Source organism: Crinia signifera, chromosome 4 (genome assembly GCF_055691185.1).
Source record: "Crinia signifera chromosome 4, ASM5569118v1, whole genome shotgun sequence".
NCBI lineage: Eukaryota > Metazoa > Chordata > Amphibia > Anura > Myobatrachidae > Crinia > Crinia signifera.
Window position 1 is genome coordinate 156,111,530 of NC_139220.1, and position 19,196 is coordinate 156,130,725.

The 19,196-nt window shown below is 42.1% G+C and overlaps 1 protein-coding gene across 6 annotated transcripts in view; it reads left to right on the forward strand.

Moving 5' to 3' along the window:
* The first annotated feature begins 1,032 nt into the window (after positions 1 to 1,032).
* PTPRZ1 (protein tyrosine phosphatase receptor type Z1) overlaps positions 1,033 to 19,196 on the forward strand; it is a 186,886-nt gene continuing 168,722 nt past the window's right edge. For 2 of the 6 annotated variants that reach the window (XM_083182828.1, XM_083182829.1), the window contains exon 1: positions 1,065 to 1,482. In XM_083182828.1, coding sequence (XP_083038954.1) covers positions 1,425 to 1,482 — 58 coding nt within the window. In that variant the 5' untranslated portion in view covers positions 1,065 to 1,424. Of the gene's footprint in view, positions 1,483 to 19,196 lie in introns of all 6 variants that reach the window. The other 4 variants (XM_083182827.1, XM_083182830.1, XM_083182831.1 and 1 more) reach the window with 4 other exon arrangements.

A 19,196-nucleotide genomic window follows, 5' to 3' on the forward strand; every position in this document is an offset into this window, starting at 1 on the left:
GCCCCTGTAACTGTCCTACTTAGTAACTATGTATACATAATAGAAGAACATGTCACAGTAAGTGGCTTTTTTTATAAATCCATTATATTGGCTGTTATCAAATGAGAGCTTATAAGTAATCAATAAAAATAAGACAATTATGTGGGGGGGGGGGGGGGCGAACATTATTGGTTTGCCTAGGGGTGCCATCACCCCTAAATCCGCCCCTGTACTTATCCCAAACATGTTCTAATGTTAACCCTTCAACAACTTTGCCTTAGGCATGTTCCTAGTTTGTTTATGTGGTAAATGTTTGTGGTTTGGTACTTGTAAGCACTTACAACACATTGTAAAGATGATAACAATAATTGTAGCTGAAGGAGTCAGATCCCCATATAACACAATCATGTTTCTAATCCAGCAGACAGCAGCATATAAAGGATTAAATTGTGTTTAAGGTATAAGGCATATGGGGCGGTAGGCGGCATCTGATGGACTCACAAGGCTATGAAATTCGAAGCCTTGTGAGTCAATCAGAATAAGGTCCCATGTTCATAAATTGTCAGTGGGTTTACTATGGCAAGACCATCACTGCGCACACCCAGTGAGACTTATATACATGCATCGTGGCAAAGAATCGCTTAACTGTGTATACAATTTTGGACAAAGATCACTGCAATATAATGATAGTGAGCTCCTTTCGCCACCTGCACGTCACAGGTCACCCAGGCAGCCTGGGGCTCTGCACTGTACATAGCTGCAATGACATTTCAGAGAAGCGGTCTCACCAGTTTGCAGCACCTGACACACCTCCTCTTGTCTCTGCACAGCAATGTCTCCCTTATGTACACACTATATCGTATAATCCTCCATTCAGGAGGCCTGCCAGTCACACTGCGTGTGTACACATAATCCCACTTCCATGGAGAAGAAAGCAATATTATAATATGCAGGCTGTAATGCTAATGCTGCTTAATGTGCTCATTGATCTCAGCAGATGACAGCTGCAGCGGAGGGGGGAGAGGGGGCATTAGGGTAATCTGTGTTGGTGTTACAGGTGATCTGACTGGCGCTGCAGCCTTTTACCCTGGTCACCTTCTCTGTGTAGATTACTCAGGATCCCTTTTACCCCAAATCTGCAGCAGACGGGATCCCAAGGTGAGCCAATCGTGTGCTGGGGGCGTGTCCTCCTGGCCACAATTAACCCTATCTGCGTGAGGGTCTGATCTGCTGCTGCTGCCTGTGAGGCGGCTCTTTCATGGGCAGGCCGTGCTCATTGCTGCTTTTCCCTCTTGACAGCGGGTCGGAGCGGGGAGACGGGCATGGCTGCGGAGCACTGCTAGAGGTGGCACATTACTAAGGAATATAGCAGAAGCCCGGACCTACATTTTATCCCATTCCTACACCACTGCCCCCTGCACTGAGACCCCGACACAGAGCCAGAGATGGTACATGTACGCTGCTCCGTGGCTTGTCTGCAGCTTCTCCTCCTCTGCCAGATGGGTAAGTGATGGAAGGATGAAATGCTGCTGATTAGTACATAGGAGGATGGAACCCATATTCCTGTGCTTTAGATGCTGAGCTCCCCGCATACCTCTCATATTCTGCCTCTCATAGGTAGCCTCATGTGGGGAACAAGCCTTCACTTCAGAGGTGATACTATATTAAGTATTGCCCAGTGGAAATATGTGTCTGGTCAGAGGTGGTACTGTGCATTATGCATTGGCCAGTGCACATGTATGTCTGGCTGATCAGAGGTGATGCTGTGCATAATGCATTGCCCAGTGCACATGTATGTCTGGCTGGTCAGAGGTTATACTGTGCATTATATACATTGGCCAGTGAACATGTATGCCTGGCTGGTCAGAGGTGATACTGTGCATTATGCATTGGCCAGTGCACATGTATGTCTTGTGGTCAGAGGTGATACTGTGCATTATGCATTGGCCAATGCACATGTATGTTTGGCTGGTCAGAGGTGATGCTGTGCACTGTACATTGCCCAGTGCACGGGAGATACAATAGCTGCCTTCTCCTAATGCTTTATTACAGGGCATGTTTGCTTTAAATGGAGACTTCCCATAAATATTCCCCTTTGCAGATGCCTAATGCGCGGTGTGCTTTGATGTTGCCATTTTAACGATTATTTGGCCTTTGTGTTGAAAATAAGGGGCTACATTGTGTGTTCATTGGTATTATCTCTAATGCACTTTTAAATGGTTAAGAAAGAGGTTTGCAGCAGGGCAGCACCTACAGTATTCATTGCATCTAATGTTTTAGGGTCAACATAGCTGGCATATAATCCATTTGGTGACTATAATTGTGAAGCAGATGGGAAAGGTGATCTCTGGGGTGCAACATGTTTGCACTCTATTGTTACAGCCTAAAAAGGGTAAAGGAACCGAGTATATGCAGCCCTTCATTAGCCCATGAGCTCTGCTGTTGTCTGTAAAATGCAGCCTATACCATCCCAAACCTGAGCCTGTGTACAGTATGTACTGTATGTAAGCACAGCTCACCTGCTGTCTGATCTTTCCCAGTATACTGCTACGTGCTGCCTACCCCTCCTGTGTTCAAAGGATGAATCAGGTACATGGTTACTAATGGCAACGAAAGCTGCTTGAACTAATGCCATTCAGTGAGCATTGTCTGTTAGCCAGATGGTGTACACCAGTAAGCCAGCTCCCCATTATATAGTCATTTCAATTAATTCAAGTTTGCTATAGACCAATTTCAAGACCGAGAACGGAAGCTTGTGGGTATAATGAATATTTGGCAAGAATAATTATTCCCAACAGCATTGCAGCTGTTTTATAAAACATAATGTAGCTCTTTATGGCTAAATTACATTTGCTTACATTTCCTAAGATGATCAAATCTTAATTTGTAAACCTGTACTGCTATGTATTTATGGGATAATTTTAGTACTGTAACAGGGAGTTAATTAGGTTTTGTAGAATCCAGTGTATTGCTATTCTCCTCCAGTGCATTGCCTACCATTTAATTATTCCTCCATTGACATAATTTACTGGCCACAGACAGTCTGGGCTCTTCATTCTGAAGATCATGTTCAGACAAAGAGCTGGGGGATGCTGAGTTTGTTGCCTTATACACTGTGGCATTAAACATTTTATACTAAATGGGCAGAGAATAGTATTTTTAAATCAAATAAATACAATATAAATCATTAAGAAAATTAGCAATTGTATTTAACCTTCGAATAATATATAAATTGGATGTAATGTTAATATATCATTACTACCAGTAGCATTGTAGCATTCTTAATTGTCTTTGTCCCAATATACTGAAAGACATATGTGAGAAAAATACCTGTATATCTTAATCTTACTGTCACATTTTATATTGTACACTATTTCAGGTCATTCTGTTGGAATGTGCAACATCAACTTTAGTTGGCTGCAATCAGTGCTCATTAAGGTGTCTTCTATATATTTTCTAATGTCCATGTCCAAATTGACCTTTGTAATGCCCCAGTATATTGTACAACTGTGCTATCCATATAATCAGTGGCTATCCCAAGTAGTGAAAAGCAGAACAATTGAAATGAAATGGCTGAGCCAAGCCTAAAGTCCCTCATCATTATATTAAGTACAGTATCTGCATTCTTCTTAATATCTCCATTCTAAATTCTGTACCTGATTTCACAAAAGTTTAAATTGATTTAAAAAAGGGGGGGGGGGGGGGGGAACCTACTGTGTGTTGTTTGCCAGACATTATTTCTGCATAGTTTACCATCATATACTTTCAAATCAGCTTAAATACTACACATTTAATTTCATGAACAAACACATTTGTAGAATATTAATCTTGCCAAGAGGGGATCTGGGTTATAGAATCAGCTTTTGCCAGTGTTACTTCTGATGGGATGCATCTCAGGATTCCCATTTGGCCAAGGAAAACAACTTCGCGCCCCTGGAAGCTTGAAAACTGGTCCAAAAGGCATTGGCAAGTTATAATTTTTGGTAATACCCAGAGAACATACAAAACACCAGTTAATATTAGTCTGGATTGCAGAATAGGAATATAGGGCCAAATGTAGGGTGTGAGAATAAGAAAGTGAGAGATTTTGGGAGAGTATTCCCATTATTTTAAAGCGGCAATCCATTACATGGCAAAGTCAACGTGGTTTTGCAGTGTAAAGGCCCATACACACTGGGTGATTTTGAGCTGAAAGCCGCTCAAACTTGGTGTTTTTAGCGGCTTTCAGCTCAAAGCCGCCCAGTGTGTACGGCCCGGCAATGAGCGGTGATGGGCCGGGAAAGCCGTTCATCTGCTTGTATTACCAGCAGGTGAACTGCTTTCTGGACGGCTTTATTTAGCGCTGCGCTATGGAAAGCCGTCTGCCCCTCACTGACAGCGCCGGGCAGGGGGAAAGCCGCTCGGTGTGTATGCACTGAGCCGTCATCGCTGTCCATACACGCTGGGCATAATCACCCAGTGTGTATGGACCATAAAGGATTGTAGCTTAAGAAAATGGGAAAACTCTCCCAAAATCTCTCACTTTCTGATTCTCACACACTATTACATTTGGCCCATAGTTTGTTTTCAGGAGAACTAAACTGAACCAGACTTTACTGTTTTTGTATCTCTGTACATTCACCTGCCAATCACATGGATAGTTAAACAATTGTGCTCCCATTATTATATAGTCTTTTTAGTACAGCGACATCCTATCTTTCAGTGAATCATTAGCAAACGTGTTAACAATATTTAATTACAGTTTTGGAAGATATCTAAAACTTTGCACACACTTGCCCAGTTCTAAATCAAGCCAACCTTTCACCTACCAGTTGGTCAGACATTTATAGAGTGTGTAAGTTCACAAATCTTCTAGTTTCATCCATTCCTGGTGTTCTGGTCTTGTCAAAAGGTTTATAACTGCTGAAATATCAGTGGATCTATCCGCCATCACCAGACCAAATTAGAAGTGTGTATGCTCTTGACACTGGTTTGTTGAGTTCTTCTTCCATTTCAACCTTGTGCATGGCAGCCTGTCTGCTAAAACTTTGAAAAGTGTGTACTGTGACACACTTCTTTAGTCAGATGGTTTCAGCAGAAACAGATTGGAGATCTACAGAGAAATTGTAAAGGTGTGTGCACATAGATTGGGTTTTGTACTGTATCTGTGACCTACAGTAGGTCTCCAGTTGGATTGAGTTTGATCCCCGTAGAACTAGACAAGTGTGTACCAAGTTTAATTGCTAGGAAGGTTCATGTAGCATGAAATATGGCCTATTGCACAGGACAGGTGCAGCTTATTTATTTCCTTGGTAAAATAGTATCATTGATGTCAGTGGGTGAATTACCTTGTGTGGGCAGACTACCATAATAATACAATGAATGTATTACTATAAATTAAAAAAGCATGGGACCTACTGTCACTGAATCAGTAGAGCAATAGCCGTCATAGCAAAAATAAGAGTTTCCAATCATATGGTTGTTATTTTTGTCAATACATTGGCTACTTTTGGTTACTTTCTCAGGATTGTTTGTATGCACCTAAACTGCCTGAAAACTGCCACTCATATAACGACGGTCGTATGAGACGTCGATATTTCGATGAATGACCGATTGCATGTGCTTTAATGCACATGAAATCTGCTCCCAATCATGACTGATCAGATGTGCAGCACGTCTGATTAGAGGACCAACCCTTTACCCCATGGGACCGCATATTGCAATATTGTGTGCACATGATGTGCACACTATCCGTCATACAACCCTGCGAGATTGTATGCTTGGGTACAAGCTCATTCTGGTGTATGGGGGTGTATTGGGGCCTGACTTGCTAGTCCTGGTCTTGCTGTATGCAAAGAAAAATGTACTGTATGCTTTGGGGAGGTCATACAATGTGTGAAAATCCCTCCAATGATACAAGTCACATGGAAATGTTTCTTTATTTAATGAAGCATAAGGTAGATATTAGGTAATTTCGAAGCAGAATTTTTCCATTTTTTTTTCACTCCTTTTTAATTAGACCCCTGGCTGGTCATAAAGTAATAATTCCCTCATTTATAAATACAGAATAAGTATTTAAAACGGCAGGTACAAAAGAGTCCATGATAAATTGGTTAAAAGCTGTTACTTATAGCTTAAGGTCAGAGTCAGTTGGCAGCTGTGCACTAAGTGCAGAGAAACTATGCACATCCGGACATCATTTATAATATGTTTGGTAAAATCAACTGTGGTTCAAACTAGTTAATCACCAAAATGAAAAAAGGAGGTTTGAGAATTGAACAAATGTGTTTTTATGTTTTAATATATAATGTAATATGTTCTTTTCTTTACAATAGGCTATACCAGTGGTTCCCAAACTTTTTTGCACCACGGCACCCTAGATTATCAGAATATTTGTCAGGGCACCCCTAGGTGCAAAGTTTGCTACCGAGAATTTCAGAAAACAATATTAAATTAAATAAGTTGTGCTTATATTTCATCCTTAGGTCCAGTTATGTGGTGAGGGACAGGATTCACTTCTGTTTATCCACATATTTTAAAACTGGAAGCCACAAGCTCTGGTTTTGCCTATTACATTGACCATTAATAATTTGAATCGGTTCTGGACCACCAAACCGAGGCACCCCTGCAAGTGCTCCGAGGCACCCCAGGGAGCCTAGGCGCACAGTTTGGGAACCACTGGGCTATACTATACCATAATATAATTTTAAAGAGCTTCCTAATGAAATACATAGACATAATTCAAAGCAAAACATTGTAACACATACAGTACTGTACATAAAAGCACGTTTTGGATCAGGACATACAGTAGACTCATGTCACAATGGAGGTTTCCTAGTGGTTCTGAAGTGCAAGGCAGCACCAACAACCCCCCCCCAACACATCTCTGTATGCGCTGGTGCACATGATGTCATGATGTCACAGAACAAGCACTGGGAGCAGGAAGATGGGTGCTGAGCTGTGCACTTGTCTATGTATTGGGTGAAATCAGGGTAGCTAACAGGCTGTTCCCTCATTCTTGCGCACCGTATCATTGGTTGTAAAACTTTTGTTATGCTCCTACTGCTAAAAGGAAAAGAGAAGGATGGCTGAGATTCTATCCTCATCAGGGGCAGATTGGTAACTAATAGTGGCCCTGTAAAAAATTCTACAAGTGGCCTTATATGGGTGGCCCCAAATCAAACATAGGCGGAGCCAACACCAAAATAGACTTTAAACAGAAGATTAATACATTACTACACCTGTCTGGAAGCAGTTGGTTTCAATACAGTACGGATGGTGTAATGGTTAGCATTACTGCCTCACAGTGCTGAGGTCATGGGTTCAATTCCCACCATGGCTCTAACTGTGCAGAGTTTGTATATTCTCCCCGTACTTGCGTTGGTTTACTCCGGGTACTCTGGTTTCCAAATTAACCCTAGAATGTCTGTGTGTGCGTGTACATGTGGTAGGAATATAGATTGTAAGCTCCCCTGGGGCAGGGATTGATGTGAATGTTTAAATATTCTCTCTGTAAAGCACTGCAGAATATGTATGCGCTATAAAAGAAACTGTTAATAAATACACTTGCAAGTCTAGTGGCCCCCAGACCAGTGGTGTAACTATAAATTTTGCTCCCCCAAGCCAAAATAATGCCCCATATGCATTACACCACACCGTAATCACTTGCACTATACACCACACACACCGTAATGTCACATGCACTATACACCACACACCGTAATGCCACTTGCACTATATGCCACACACCTTAATTCCACCTACACTCCCATGACATTTTAGTCTTGTTTATACGTAAGGCCCCCAGTAGTGTAATTTACATAGAGAATGCCCCCACTCAGTGGTGTAACTATAAATTTTGCTCCCCATGCCAAAAATGTTCGAGGCGCCCCCCCACCCCCCCCCCCCCATGACAAGAGCGGGAAAAAAAAAGATACATATAATATAGACCATGGGTCCTCAAACTGCGGCCCTCCAGATGTTGTGAAACTACAAATCCCAGCATGCCTTGCCACAGTTTTAACACTCCCTTATAGCAAAACTGTGGCTAGGCATGCTGGGATTTGTAGTTTCACAACATCTGGAGGGCCGCAGTTTGAGGACCCATGATATAGACATATACCACATACATGTTTGTATGTATACAGTATATACAGCATATATGTATATATACGGTGAATAAAGGTGACACTTCAGCACTTGAGTACGGGTGAAAAAACGTAGATCCTGAAGTGCTACCTTTATTCACTGTCTGCATTATGGGCATTTTCTCCTATAGATGCCAGTCTCTCCCTGCTGCTGCAAAGGGTGCCGGATGGGTTCCCGACAGTCATTTACCCGTCGTCGGGATCCCGACTTTCAAAACGATGACAGCCGGGTGCCCGACGGCCACCTGCTATTTTCCCTCGTGGGGGTCTACGACCCCCAAAGAGGGAGACTAGAATAGGTGGCTCGTGTGGCAAGCCATCGTGCCCGTAGCATGGCGAGCGCGGCGAGCCCGCAAGGGGCTTTTTTGCGCTGACCACGCTGTCTGACTCCGGGCAGTCGGGATCCCGACATCGGGATAATGACTTTGGGATCCCGACTGTCGGAGTCGCATACCACACCCGCTGCAAAAGCAGCAGCTCCTCATCCTCTGTATTTGCAGTGAGTCTGCCACAGACACTGCAAGGTGGCGGCTCCTTCAAAATGCTACGCACCTTTCCATCCCACTTCCACCTCTCACTTCCTACTTTCCTGTATATCTCTGCCCCGTTATCTCTCACTTATCTCAACCTCTCGGTCCCCTTGTCACCTCTGCGTCCCTGTGTCCCCCCTGCACCTATCCTTCCCTTTTCAACTTTCCATACCAATCCCCCTGTCCATCCTGCAATTCTATGTCTTCCATGCACCTCTGGGTCCCCTTGCCTCCTCCTGCACCACTGTGTCATACTTAAGTAAAAAATGCATAAAGTTCCATTAAAAACTACCAACAACATTTGCAGCTTCAGAGCCTTTTCTAACTTAACAGAAGGCAGTAGGTGGGAGATGCGGCAGGTGGCAGATAGCAGGCAAACAGCAGTCATTGACGGGCAGTGTGGGGGGGGGGAGACGAGTGAGGGGAAGTTCCGTGCTAGCAGCCGTGACTGGGACCCTTTCATTCTGCAGCCTGTGCACCAGCTGCAGATTCACTGCCAGACTCAGCCCAGCACGGCACTATAGCGCTGGCGGCTGTTACAGTGGGGAATGCTGTGGCTGCTAGTGTGAAACTTTACCTGGTGAGTGGTGACTGGCAGGGAGGTCCCTTCAGTGCGCACTGTACGCCCGCCACAGACAGACCCCTCTGCGCCACGGCCCCATAGTTACGCCACTGCCCCCAGTAGTGTCATTTACATAGTGAATGTCCCCAGTAGTGCCATTTACATGGAGAATGCTCCCCAGTAGTGCCATTTACATGGAGAATGCCCCCAGTAGTGTCATTTACATAGAGAATGCTCCCCAGTAGTGCCATTTACATGGAGAATGCCCCCAGTAGTGTCATTTACATAGCGAATGTCCCCAGTAGTGCCATTTACATATAGAATGCCCCCAGTATCATTTACATATAGAATGTCCCCAGTAGTTCCATTTACATAGAGAATGTACCAAGTAAAGAAGGGGGGAGAGATGGTGTCAGGAATAAAGAGGGGACAAGAGAGGGAAGAGAAAAGGGAGTGAGAGAGACGGTGTCATCGACATAGAGAAGGAGTAAGAGATAGGGGTATGTAAGGAGAGAGTAATCAGGAGATGGAGGTGTGAGAAGAGAGTGAGCAGCAGAGGGAAACATATGTATGTGGGGGAGGATGGGGGTGCAGCAGATAAGGAGAAGAGAAAGTGAAAGCAAGACACTGCAATAAAAAAGACTCTCTGCATACAGAAACTACCCTGATATGTTAATTGTTTCGGCTCTGCTGTTCTGAGGTGCTGGACATGCCTCCGGGGACTGGTGACTGGAGGAGCTTCATGTCAGATCAGTAGCACACGCTCAGAACCAGCCTATGTAGCTGCCAGCATGCTGCCAGAAGAGCAGGGTGAGTGCTGTGTGATGGGGCAGGGTCACTTGCCCATTCTCCCCCTGTACTTGCAGCACTGCCCTGTGGATGGTCCATCTGGGGAGATGGGGCCCTTGGTTTGCTGCTGTTCTGTACGCAGACGAGTACTTTCCATCATGGGCCGGTCCTGTGCAGGGGAGAGGTGGGCGGATTGCTATAGCAGCAGCTATCCTCTGTGGAGAGAGGGAGCGGTGCTGGTGGGCTTTGAGCCTGGAAAACAAGCAGTCACTGGGTACAGGGGGAGGAGCGTGGGATGGGGGCACCTCCTCCACATCTGCTGTCACTGCAGCAGTGCATCTTTTGTTGTCAGTGCTCCCCTCAGACTCTGACGGCGCTGGCTCCCCCAAGACACCGCGGGGTCTGCCTCACTATCGTTACACCATTGCCCCAGACCTTTACAAAAAACTCCATTAAACAACAGCTTATTATCTGTGATAGTCCCCTGAATATCACAAATGCAGTATCCCACCCCACCCCAATGGAGCCCAGAAACACACCAGGAATTGTACCACCCCCAGATAGCACCCATTCATGTCCCTGTAACAGATGTCACAATGTCTATAGATGGGAGCCTGCCTTAGGTGAGTATTTGCATTGTCATACTGCACCATTGCAGTATGACTCCAATGGTGGTGGACATCAAGCCCAGTAGCTGCAAGCAATCTTTCAATGGAGTCTGTCCCTTCTTCATAAGTGATTTTGAGAGAGCCCTGATCTTGGTACATCTCTCGTCTGACAGGTGAATCTTGAAGCCTAGGGAATCTATTATTACCCCTAAAAACTTGAACATATTTTATGCCAATACATGTCCAATGCTGCCTACGTTATTCACTGCCAGTCATCGAGCCTTTCATCAAAATGAGATTATAAAATGGGTGGCTTGCATAATTTACTAAAATGTGTAGATCTACAACAACAACAACTAGATGGTGTTACCTACTTAGACCTATAGAAAAGATATTACATACCCCACTTTAAATGGATAATGTGGACCACAAAGTAGAGTTATCATAACTGGTTAGAAGCAGTGAGATAATAGACTTGTATAATGTGAATGACACAGCAATGTTATCAGCACAGTAAGCCTGCCACGTGTAATTAAATAGCACCAAAATGAAATGAGATATTTAAATTGAGTATTTTTCTTCACATTTTATGAAGATACAGAAATTGAGAACCAAGTACAGTTCAATCAGATATTTAAACCAGCAGTTACAGTAAATACAATTTAATTCCATGGTTATTTATCATTTTACCAAGCAAATAACAAAAATCAAGCCATTTATATTCATAAAATATAAATGAATTGGCAGAAATGTGTATTGGTAATAAATAGATTTGTGAGGATACATGTAGTCAGTTTTAACTATTAAATAATAAGCAAAATCAGCAAAGAAAGGCATTTGTTAGTTTTCTTTTACACCAATTTTATACAAATACATGTGAAAGAACCCAACTCCACCAATCCGCTGGTGAAAAGTCTTGTCTGCAAACCGCAGCACCTTACGCTGTAAACCTCCGGGCTGTAGTGGAAACCTATGCAAGAAAGATTTAGCATTGTGCTAATGTCCAGTTAGCAATGAAGTCCTGCTCATTTCTCCAGCAGGATGCATTGTATAGGTATATGAAGACAAAGCGATATATATTATTCAACTGTAATTCATTCATACTCTTAGTTATTAAATATTTATAAGAAGAAGACAAGAAAACATTACTGGTTGTGCAGTATTCATTGTGTTCTATATATACAGTATATACAAAACCAATCAGGTGAACAAACTCAAACACAGCAATTTAATTGTGCGGCTACAGGATTATAGTTATAGAACCATAAGGGGTGACAGATGGGTTTGTAGAATTTATTCAACTTTGAAAAAAATCTAGATGTTCAACTCTTCAGCTAATTCTGCACACTAGTGTAGACAAATCATTTGCTTTACATTATATGGTAAAAAGTGTTTATTTCTCAATGACCTTTTGGTAAATCTTACTTAAATAAAACTAACAATCAGTGCTAGGTACTGGCGCACACAGGGGGGGGGTTCTGAGTAACTGGAAACCCCGCTGACAGGCCAAATTTTTTTTTTTGGGGGGGGGGGGTGAGACGGAGACAGTCCGTACAGTGGGCACTACAATCGGAGTTGCTGGCAGATGAAACCTCCATGAGCTGGAGGCAGCAGCGGTGGAGGAGAGAGGAGGAGGAGGCAGCGGTGCTCCCTTCCCTGGCTTAAGGGGTGAGAGTAGGGGCATGGAGGGGAGAGCAGGAGGAGACAGCTGCCTGCAGAGGTGCACCCTTCCGCCGGGCTTAGGGGTCGGGGGACGGAGGAGAGCGGAGGAGGAGGCGGCGGTGCTCCCTTCCCAACTTAAGGGGCGCGGGTAGGGGCACGGAGGGGAGAGCAGGAGGAGGCGGCTGCCTGCAGAGGTGCCCCATTCCGCCAGGCTTTGGGGTCAGGGGAATGGAGGGAAGAGGAGGAGGAAACAGCGGCCGGCGGAGGTGCTCCCTTCCCCACAGTTAAGGGTCTGGGGAGGGGGACAGAGGGGAGCTGCATGCAGGTACTGTACTACCTAGCGGCCAACTGTCTGTAGGGTGGGATAGCAGCCATTAGGCTCCGTGCTGTTGTTGGCTGTCAGTGTGAGCTGCTTTCAGCCATCCAATGTCAGCAGCTTCCTTTCAGTGTGATTGGCTCCCTGTACTCATTTAACATGCATTGTAGTGCAGAGAAGCCCAGCATTCACCACGCAGACGCCATCATGTGGTAACCCAACCCTGGCTTGATGCAGTGGGGGGGGGGGTGCAAACATGTTTCCGCTACCGCAGAAGGGCGGTACACCACCGAAACGTCCAGCCAACATCACTGCGAAGGCACTGAAATTTTGGGGCTCCCACCCCCTCAAGAGCTATCAACCCCTCCCCCCATGCTGAAACATAAACCAGATGCACTGTGGCCTGCATTCTATCACACGGACATGCCCCCTCCATCACGCTCTCTCACACTGTGTTCTATCACACTGACACGCTCCCTCATTCTACGGCTTGGCCTCTATCACACTGACACGCTCCCTCATTCTACAGCTTGGCCTCTATCACACTGATGCCCTCCCTCACCCTGTGTTGTATCACACCAACGGCCTTCCACACCCTGCAGCTATTTTTGGAGGGGTGCAGGGTCTGTGTAATGCTGTCAGAGGCTCTGTGCCTCTGCAGCACTTCTCCCCCCCCTCCCCGCCACGTTGCCTCCTTGTTAATGGTACATTACGTTAACGTGATAATAACGCTTTAATGCGCCCAGCATTATACTGTCTACATACACACAAGTATATATATATCTGGAAACCCCCCTGAAAATCCTGCATTTGCCCCGGCTAGGGAATTAAGTGTTACTAGTAATTACAGTATAAGTAAATATATATATATATAGATAGATAGATAGATAGATAGATAGATAGATAGATAGATAGATAGATAGATAGATAGATAGATAGAAAACTGTTTTTTCAAATGTAACAATTATAAACAAATTTTAAAAAGCCACCCTTTTAATAATCTGTTTGTGGTAGGTGTGTTACATTCAGCTGAGATGTGTCACTTTTATAAATGTTTTAAGTGTTTTTTATTAATGAAACAATATCATCTGACTTTTCTTTGCTACCAGGAACCCATCATTATCCCTACTCTCTTTCTGTTAATAACATTGTCTTCTTAATTCCACTGCCTTGGTTTCATCTATTATTCTCTGCCTCACCTACTGTAACTTCCTGCCCGCAAGCTTCTCCCATTTCAGCCTTTACCCTCTTTAGTCTGTCCTGCTGTTTATCTCATAATTTCCTCACTCGCCTCTCAGCATTGGCCTTTCCCCTGTATAACCTGTTTCATAGGCTTCCTACTCAAGATCCATTTCAAACCTCTCACCCTCCCAAAAGCCCTTTTTCACTCCTCTCTTCCCTACGGTATAGCTCCACTATCATTTCCACCCGCAGCCCATCTCGCCCCATATCACTTCCTCTCCTCCATCGGGTTACCTCCTATTACAGCTTAGGCAGGTGTAAGCAGAATCAGCATACCATCATTTAATTGAATCTGCTCCTACATATTCTTTATTCATAACACCTATGTAAACACAATTGATACAAGGGTATATAATGAAGAACGAGAATGTTTCTTTACTTGGATAACAAGTCCCTTTTTTTGGGAAATAAATGTGATATAATAGAGCGAGTGGGGGCCTTATATATCCTTAGAGAGAGATAAAGTACTAACCAATCAGCTTCTAACTGACATTGTACAGGCTATGCTTAATAAATATCAGAATTATTGGTTGGAATTTTGTCTTTCTACTTGATCTCTCTAGAAGTTTTGATACATCTCCTCCTGGCCATAATGCCTTACCTTTCTACCTTGTGCCCCAATATGAGAAGTATCAGTCAAGTAATAGCTACTTACTGGATTATAATGCATTTAAAACTGTCCTGAAAACCTAGATATGGCAGAGACCTTACAGGTTCATAGATGTACTCTGTCAGTTGTCAAACATGTAGACTGCTGCTGGTGGTAAAGTTGTTTTAATGTACATATTGGGTCCACTAACATGAGTAGAGGGACAGATGAATGCCACAGCCACAGGATATATCAGTTTTGCTGGTGTCATTCCTTTATAGCGCAATTTACTCACCCACAAATGGTTTATCCTATGGGTATAAGGCTCTGTGTCACATGGATAGGAAACATTCCATTTCAGCATCTGTGAAATGAGATTGAACTAGCTATTTAGAACAGAGGACCACCACCAGCTGCTTGCTAACAATTACATAGAATAATGCAGTTAAAATGAACCTGCATCCCTGTAATGCACTTTAATCTCATTTATGAGATCAGGTCACAATTAGCTAAAGCTGTGGGCAAAAATGTGAGTAAATTGAGGTCAGATGTACGGTAGGCAACTCACAAAGTGTATTTTTTATGTATGTTTTTACCAATGTTTTATTTACACCTTACATCCCTAATGAATATCTATGGGTCTAACTAAATACTACATTAATGCAAGAGACACTGATCTCTTTAGCTGGGTTCACAATAGACCACACTACAAACAATATAATGTCATTCATGATTTCCCTTGAACTCCTGGACAAATGATATAGTGAAAACAGACTGAGTGATTTGACAAAAGACATTGTCAGTGGCCAAAAGTATGCTGTCCTTGACGATATCTTTAGGTCGAGCTGCATGTACAGATGAGAGAGGACATTGCTAATGGGAGCATGCATCATTGTTGATAAAGCCCATACACACTAGACAATATAGATGAAAATGTGTCCATTGCTCTAATTGTAAGAAGATGCAAATACTAGATACTAGATACTAACTGCATAGCTGCATTCTATTTGTGGAAACTCACATACATAGTGTGAATTTGAACAACTCAAATTGGTGTAAGTTCAACCTAGCATGCAGCCTTCCCTGTGCAAAAATGAGCACACCTACAGCAAGCCTTCATTCCAATTTGTAGAATTCCCCTTGCCAACAATTACCTTCACCATCAGTGTCATCAATGTTTCTATTAAAATGCTGCATTGTTTACCCTCAATTGCGCCTTAAAATGATCATGAGATTGAGGAGATATTGGTTCTATTTTGCTTACAGAAGCAAAATCGAATAGAAAATCAAATGGCCATCGAATGCTTTTTCTACATTCGATGCAGATTCGATCCCAATGCGAAGTCCGTGTAGTGGAAATCGAATAGGCAGCCATGACTATATAGTGGAAATCTAATAGTGGATAATGCAAATCTAACGTGTTCACTGGAGCATTCAATTCGATGTCCATCTCCTGCCTGAAGCCAGTATTGATCTAATTGCAAATCTAATAGCAATTCGAATGCACATCCAATGGAAGATCGAATATAAAATAGTAAAAATTGAAAAGGAGTAGAAAAAACATCAGAGCAAGTCAAATAGTCCATCTCTAATAGAAATAGAAATCGAATTGAAAATGGAAGCGAACCGTGTGTATGCACCTTAAGAAGTGCAGCTGGATGTAGCAGAAGGCGCCATATTAATGGTATAAGTATAACCATACAGAGGGTATAACCTCTGGCTTTGTTTCCACCACCACTACCATAAATACATTTTCAAAATGATCAAGTCTGCTCCTAAAAAATAATAAAAGGCCCAACATATGACTGCTGCAGGTACCGCAGTTATCACTTTTAATAATATCCAGGCAGAAAATGGGCAAATTTCCATAATAGTCACAGATGGCATTTTCCCTGTTGGGGGCTCATGTTGCAGTTTCCTCAATTACTCTATAAATACAGAAAATACATGCAGAAATTTAACAATAAAATTGGGAGTATTGCAAATACAGTATTTGGTTCATGACTAAATAGAGCAATGTTCTGTATGATTTTATTTTGTGTTCTCTCTTTCCTCAGTTTTACTCCTGATAAACTGCTGTTTCTTTCATAGCTACATACTGAGGACTAGATGTTATCAATAAAATAACATTTCGGAAGGCCACGTTTGATTTCAGCCGATGATAGCAGGCACTGGTGTTTCAATTGTGAGAGGAAGGTTTCCAGGGGGTCATAAACAATGGCTTGATGAATGCTGCTCTCAGCTCTTGTTCTTTGTTCTCCTCACACTACTTTGTGTCCTTTCAGTGCAAGGCTTTATTGATAAATTTCTTGTATTATTCTTTTGTCTGGCATCACTTGGATTAGATGCATGCTGGGATTAAATGTGTTCACTGGGTGCCAATAATATGGCACCGATACAGTTCATTTTACAAAAACAAAATATTCCCCACCATTTTACCCATCATCTGGTTATCACTAGATCACTGTAATGAGTTGTTTAATAGATCTCATACCTTCTGCAAGTCAAGGAGATGTTTCCAAATTCGTCGTTGTATCTGTTTTGATATTGGATATAAAAAAATCCACTAGTTGTCTAAAATTTTACAGAAAATTATAAAAGTATATAAGATAATTGCCTTATTTGTTAACTACAGCTGATTTTTTTTTTTTTAAACTGCAAATATTTTTTTTATACCATGTGGTTTTAAACATGTCTACTGGGAAGTAATTTACAGATGGATTCTGGGTGGTCTCTTAGGACAAATCCTCTGCATTTTAATGTTGCAGTTTGAACTCTCCAATTCTTTTTGGTTGATAAGGGATGGAAGAATTGTTATTTAGTAAAATAGTCCTTTATAGATGAATATTGTAAACTGCTAAATATGCTGAGGAAGGTTAATAATGTGTAGTTCATTTTTTGAAACTATAAATAAATATAATAAAAAATTTCCTAAAACACACTTTGTTATGTAAATACAATGAGTAGAATAAAGACATTTGCTTCCGTAGAAAAAAATGTGGAATCCACGTGACGTGCACAGAGTTGGTCTGATTCTGAGTTGGAGGTAAAGTTGCTGTGTTTGTGTGATACTGCAGACACCTGTTTTACTACAGAACCTTATTCTAATGCCTGTTGTCATTTGGCTAATATGAGCGTCTATTTGGCTTCCAGCATGGGGCATTGGCATCTGCACTTGCTCCTGACCCATGCTAGCCATCAGGGATTCATCTGAAACCACCTTCCCTTCTCCATATGCACAACTTAAAATAGCATGGACCGCTAGCCACACAAAGCTACATGTCTTGGTATCGGGAGGGTACACATCGCTCTAGTGCAGGGGTGGCCAATTATTTTGGCTGGGGGGCCACTTAACACCTGCAGTCAATATTTGAGGGCCGCACACAAAATATGTTTTATTTACAATACTCATCACCAAAAATGCTGTAATATTTTTATCAAGAATATTTTTACTAAATATATTACAAGACAAACAGTATAAGAAAATTAATACTGATTAAAAAAAAAAACAGGAGTAAAAGGAACCGGAATGGAGGAGGAGAAGGGGAAGAGAGAAACCAGGGGCATTAAAATAATAAACAATCGTGCCTTCGTAGAATCAAAGTAAGCATATAAGCATATGTAGGTTGAGACAAATAGGACAAGCATCTTCCGTGCATGAGCCTTGATCTTTGGAAAGCTTTTTCCATTGAGAGAGGCATAAAATCTGGGAAGAGGCTCTGATTTGAATTGCTCTTTAAGCAAAGCATCACACTTCAGGTCAATAAGCTCAAGTTTAAGATCACAAGGAGCGTTATTGACATCAAATGTGAAAGGTGAGGAGACCAAAGATAAAAAAAATTTCAATTGTTTTCAAATCATTGAATCTCTGCGAAAATTGACCATGTAAATCGAGTATTGATGATGCATATTTTTTTAACCAGATTTGCATCTGAAACAGCAACCTGCTGCAAAGTGTTGAAATGAGTGAAATGCTTGTGATTTAATCCTCTTGCACAAATATAGTTGACCTCCTTTGTAACAGTGTCCACAACATTGCTTAATTTAAAAATGCTTTTAGAAAGGACCTCTTGATGTATAATGCAATGTAGAAAGACCATTTTGTGTTCTGGCTTCTTTTCTCTGACTTGGTCTTGAATTCGTTTTAGCAATCCAACATTTTTTCATGTTAGATTGGGGCTTCCATCTGTTGTCACTTCAATTTTGGACATAAATTGATTTACAGCCTCCAATAAATCCTTTCCAGTTGTTGTATCTTTCATGGGCTGCATTGTTGCCAATTCTTCTGTAATGTCAATTTTTTCATTGATTTATGACTTTATTTTTTAATTGCACTTCAATATTCTCAGATATGTCCTTGATATGCCTCACAACAGTTTGCCGTGACAAGCTAAGGTTTTCAAATAGTTTTTTCTTGTCTGGGCACAATATTGCGGCAGAGTCAACCATATATTCCTTTATAAATTCTCCTTCATTGAACGGTTTACTGTTTTTTGGCGATTTTGTATGCTATTAAATAGCTCACCCTTGTTATACCATCCTGAGCAGATGATGAATTTGTAAACATTTTTTGCTCTTTTTGTATTTGTGCAACCATCTCATTGGCTTTCTCTGATTTGTCTTCAGCAAATACATTTTTATACTTCAAAGCATGTTTTGTCTCAAAATGTAGATTTAAATTATATTCTGTAATTACTGCCACACATTCCTTACAAATGAAACACACAGCTTTTTCACCCACAGAGTAAAATAAATATTTAGGTGTCCATTCTTTGTTGAATTTTCTGCATTCA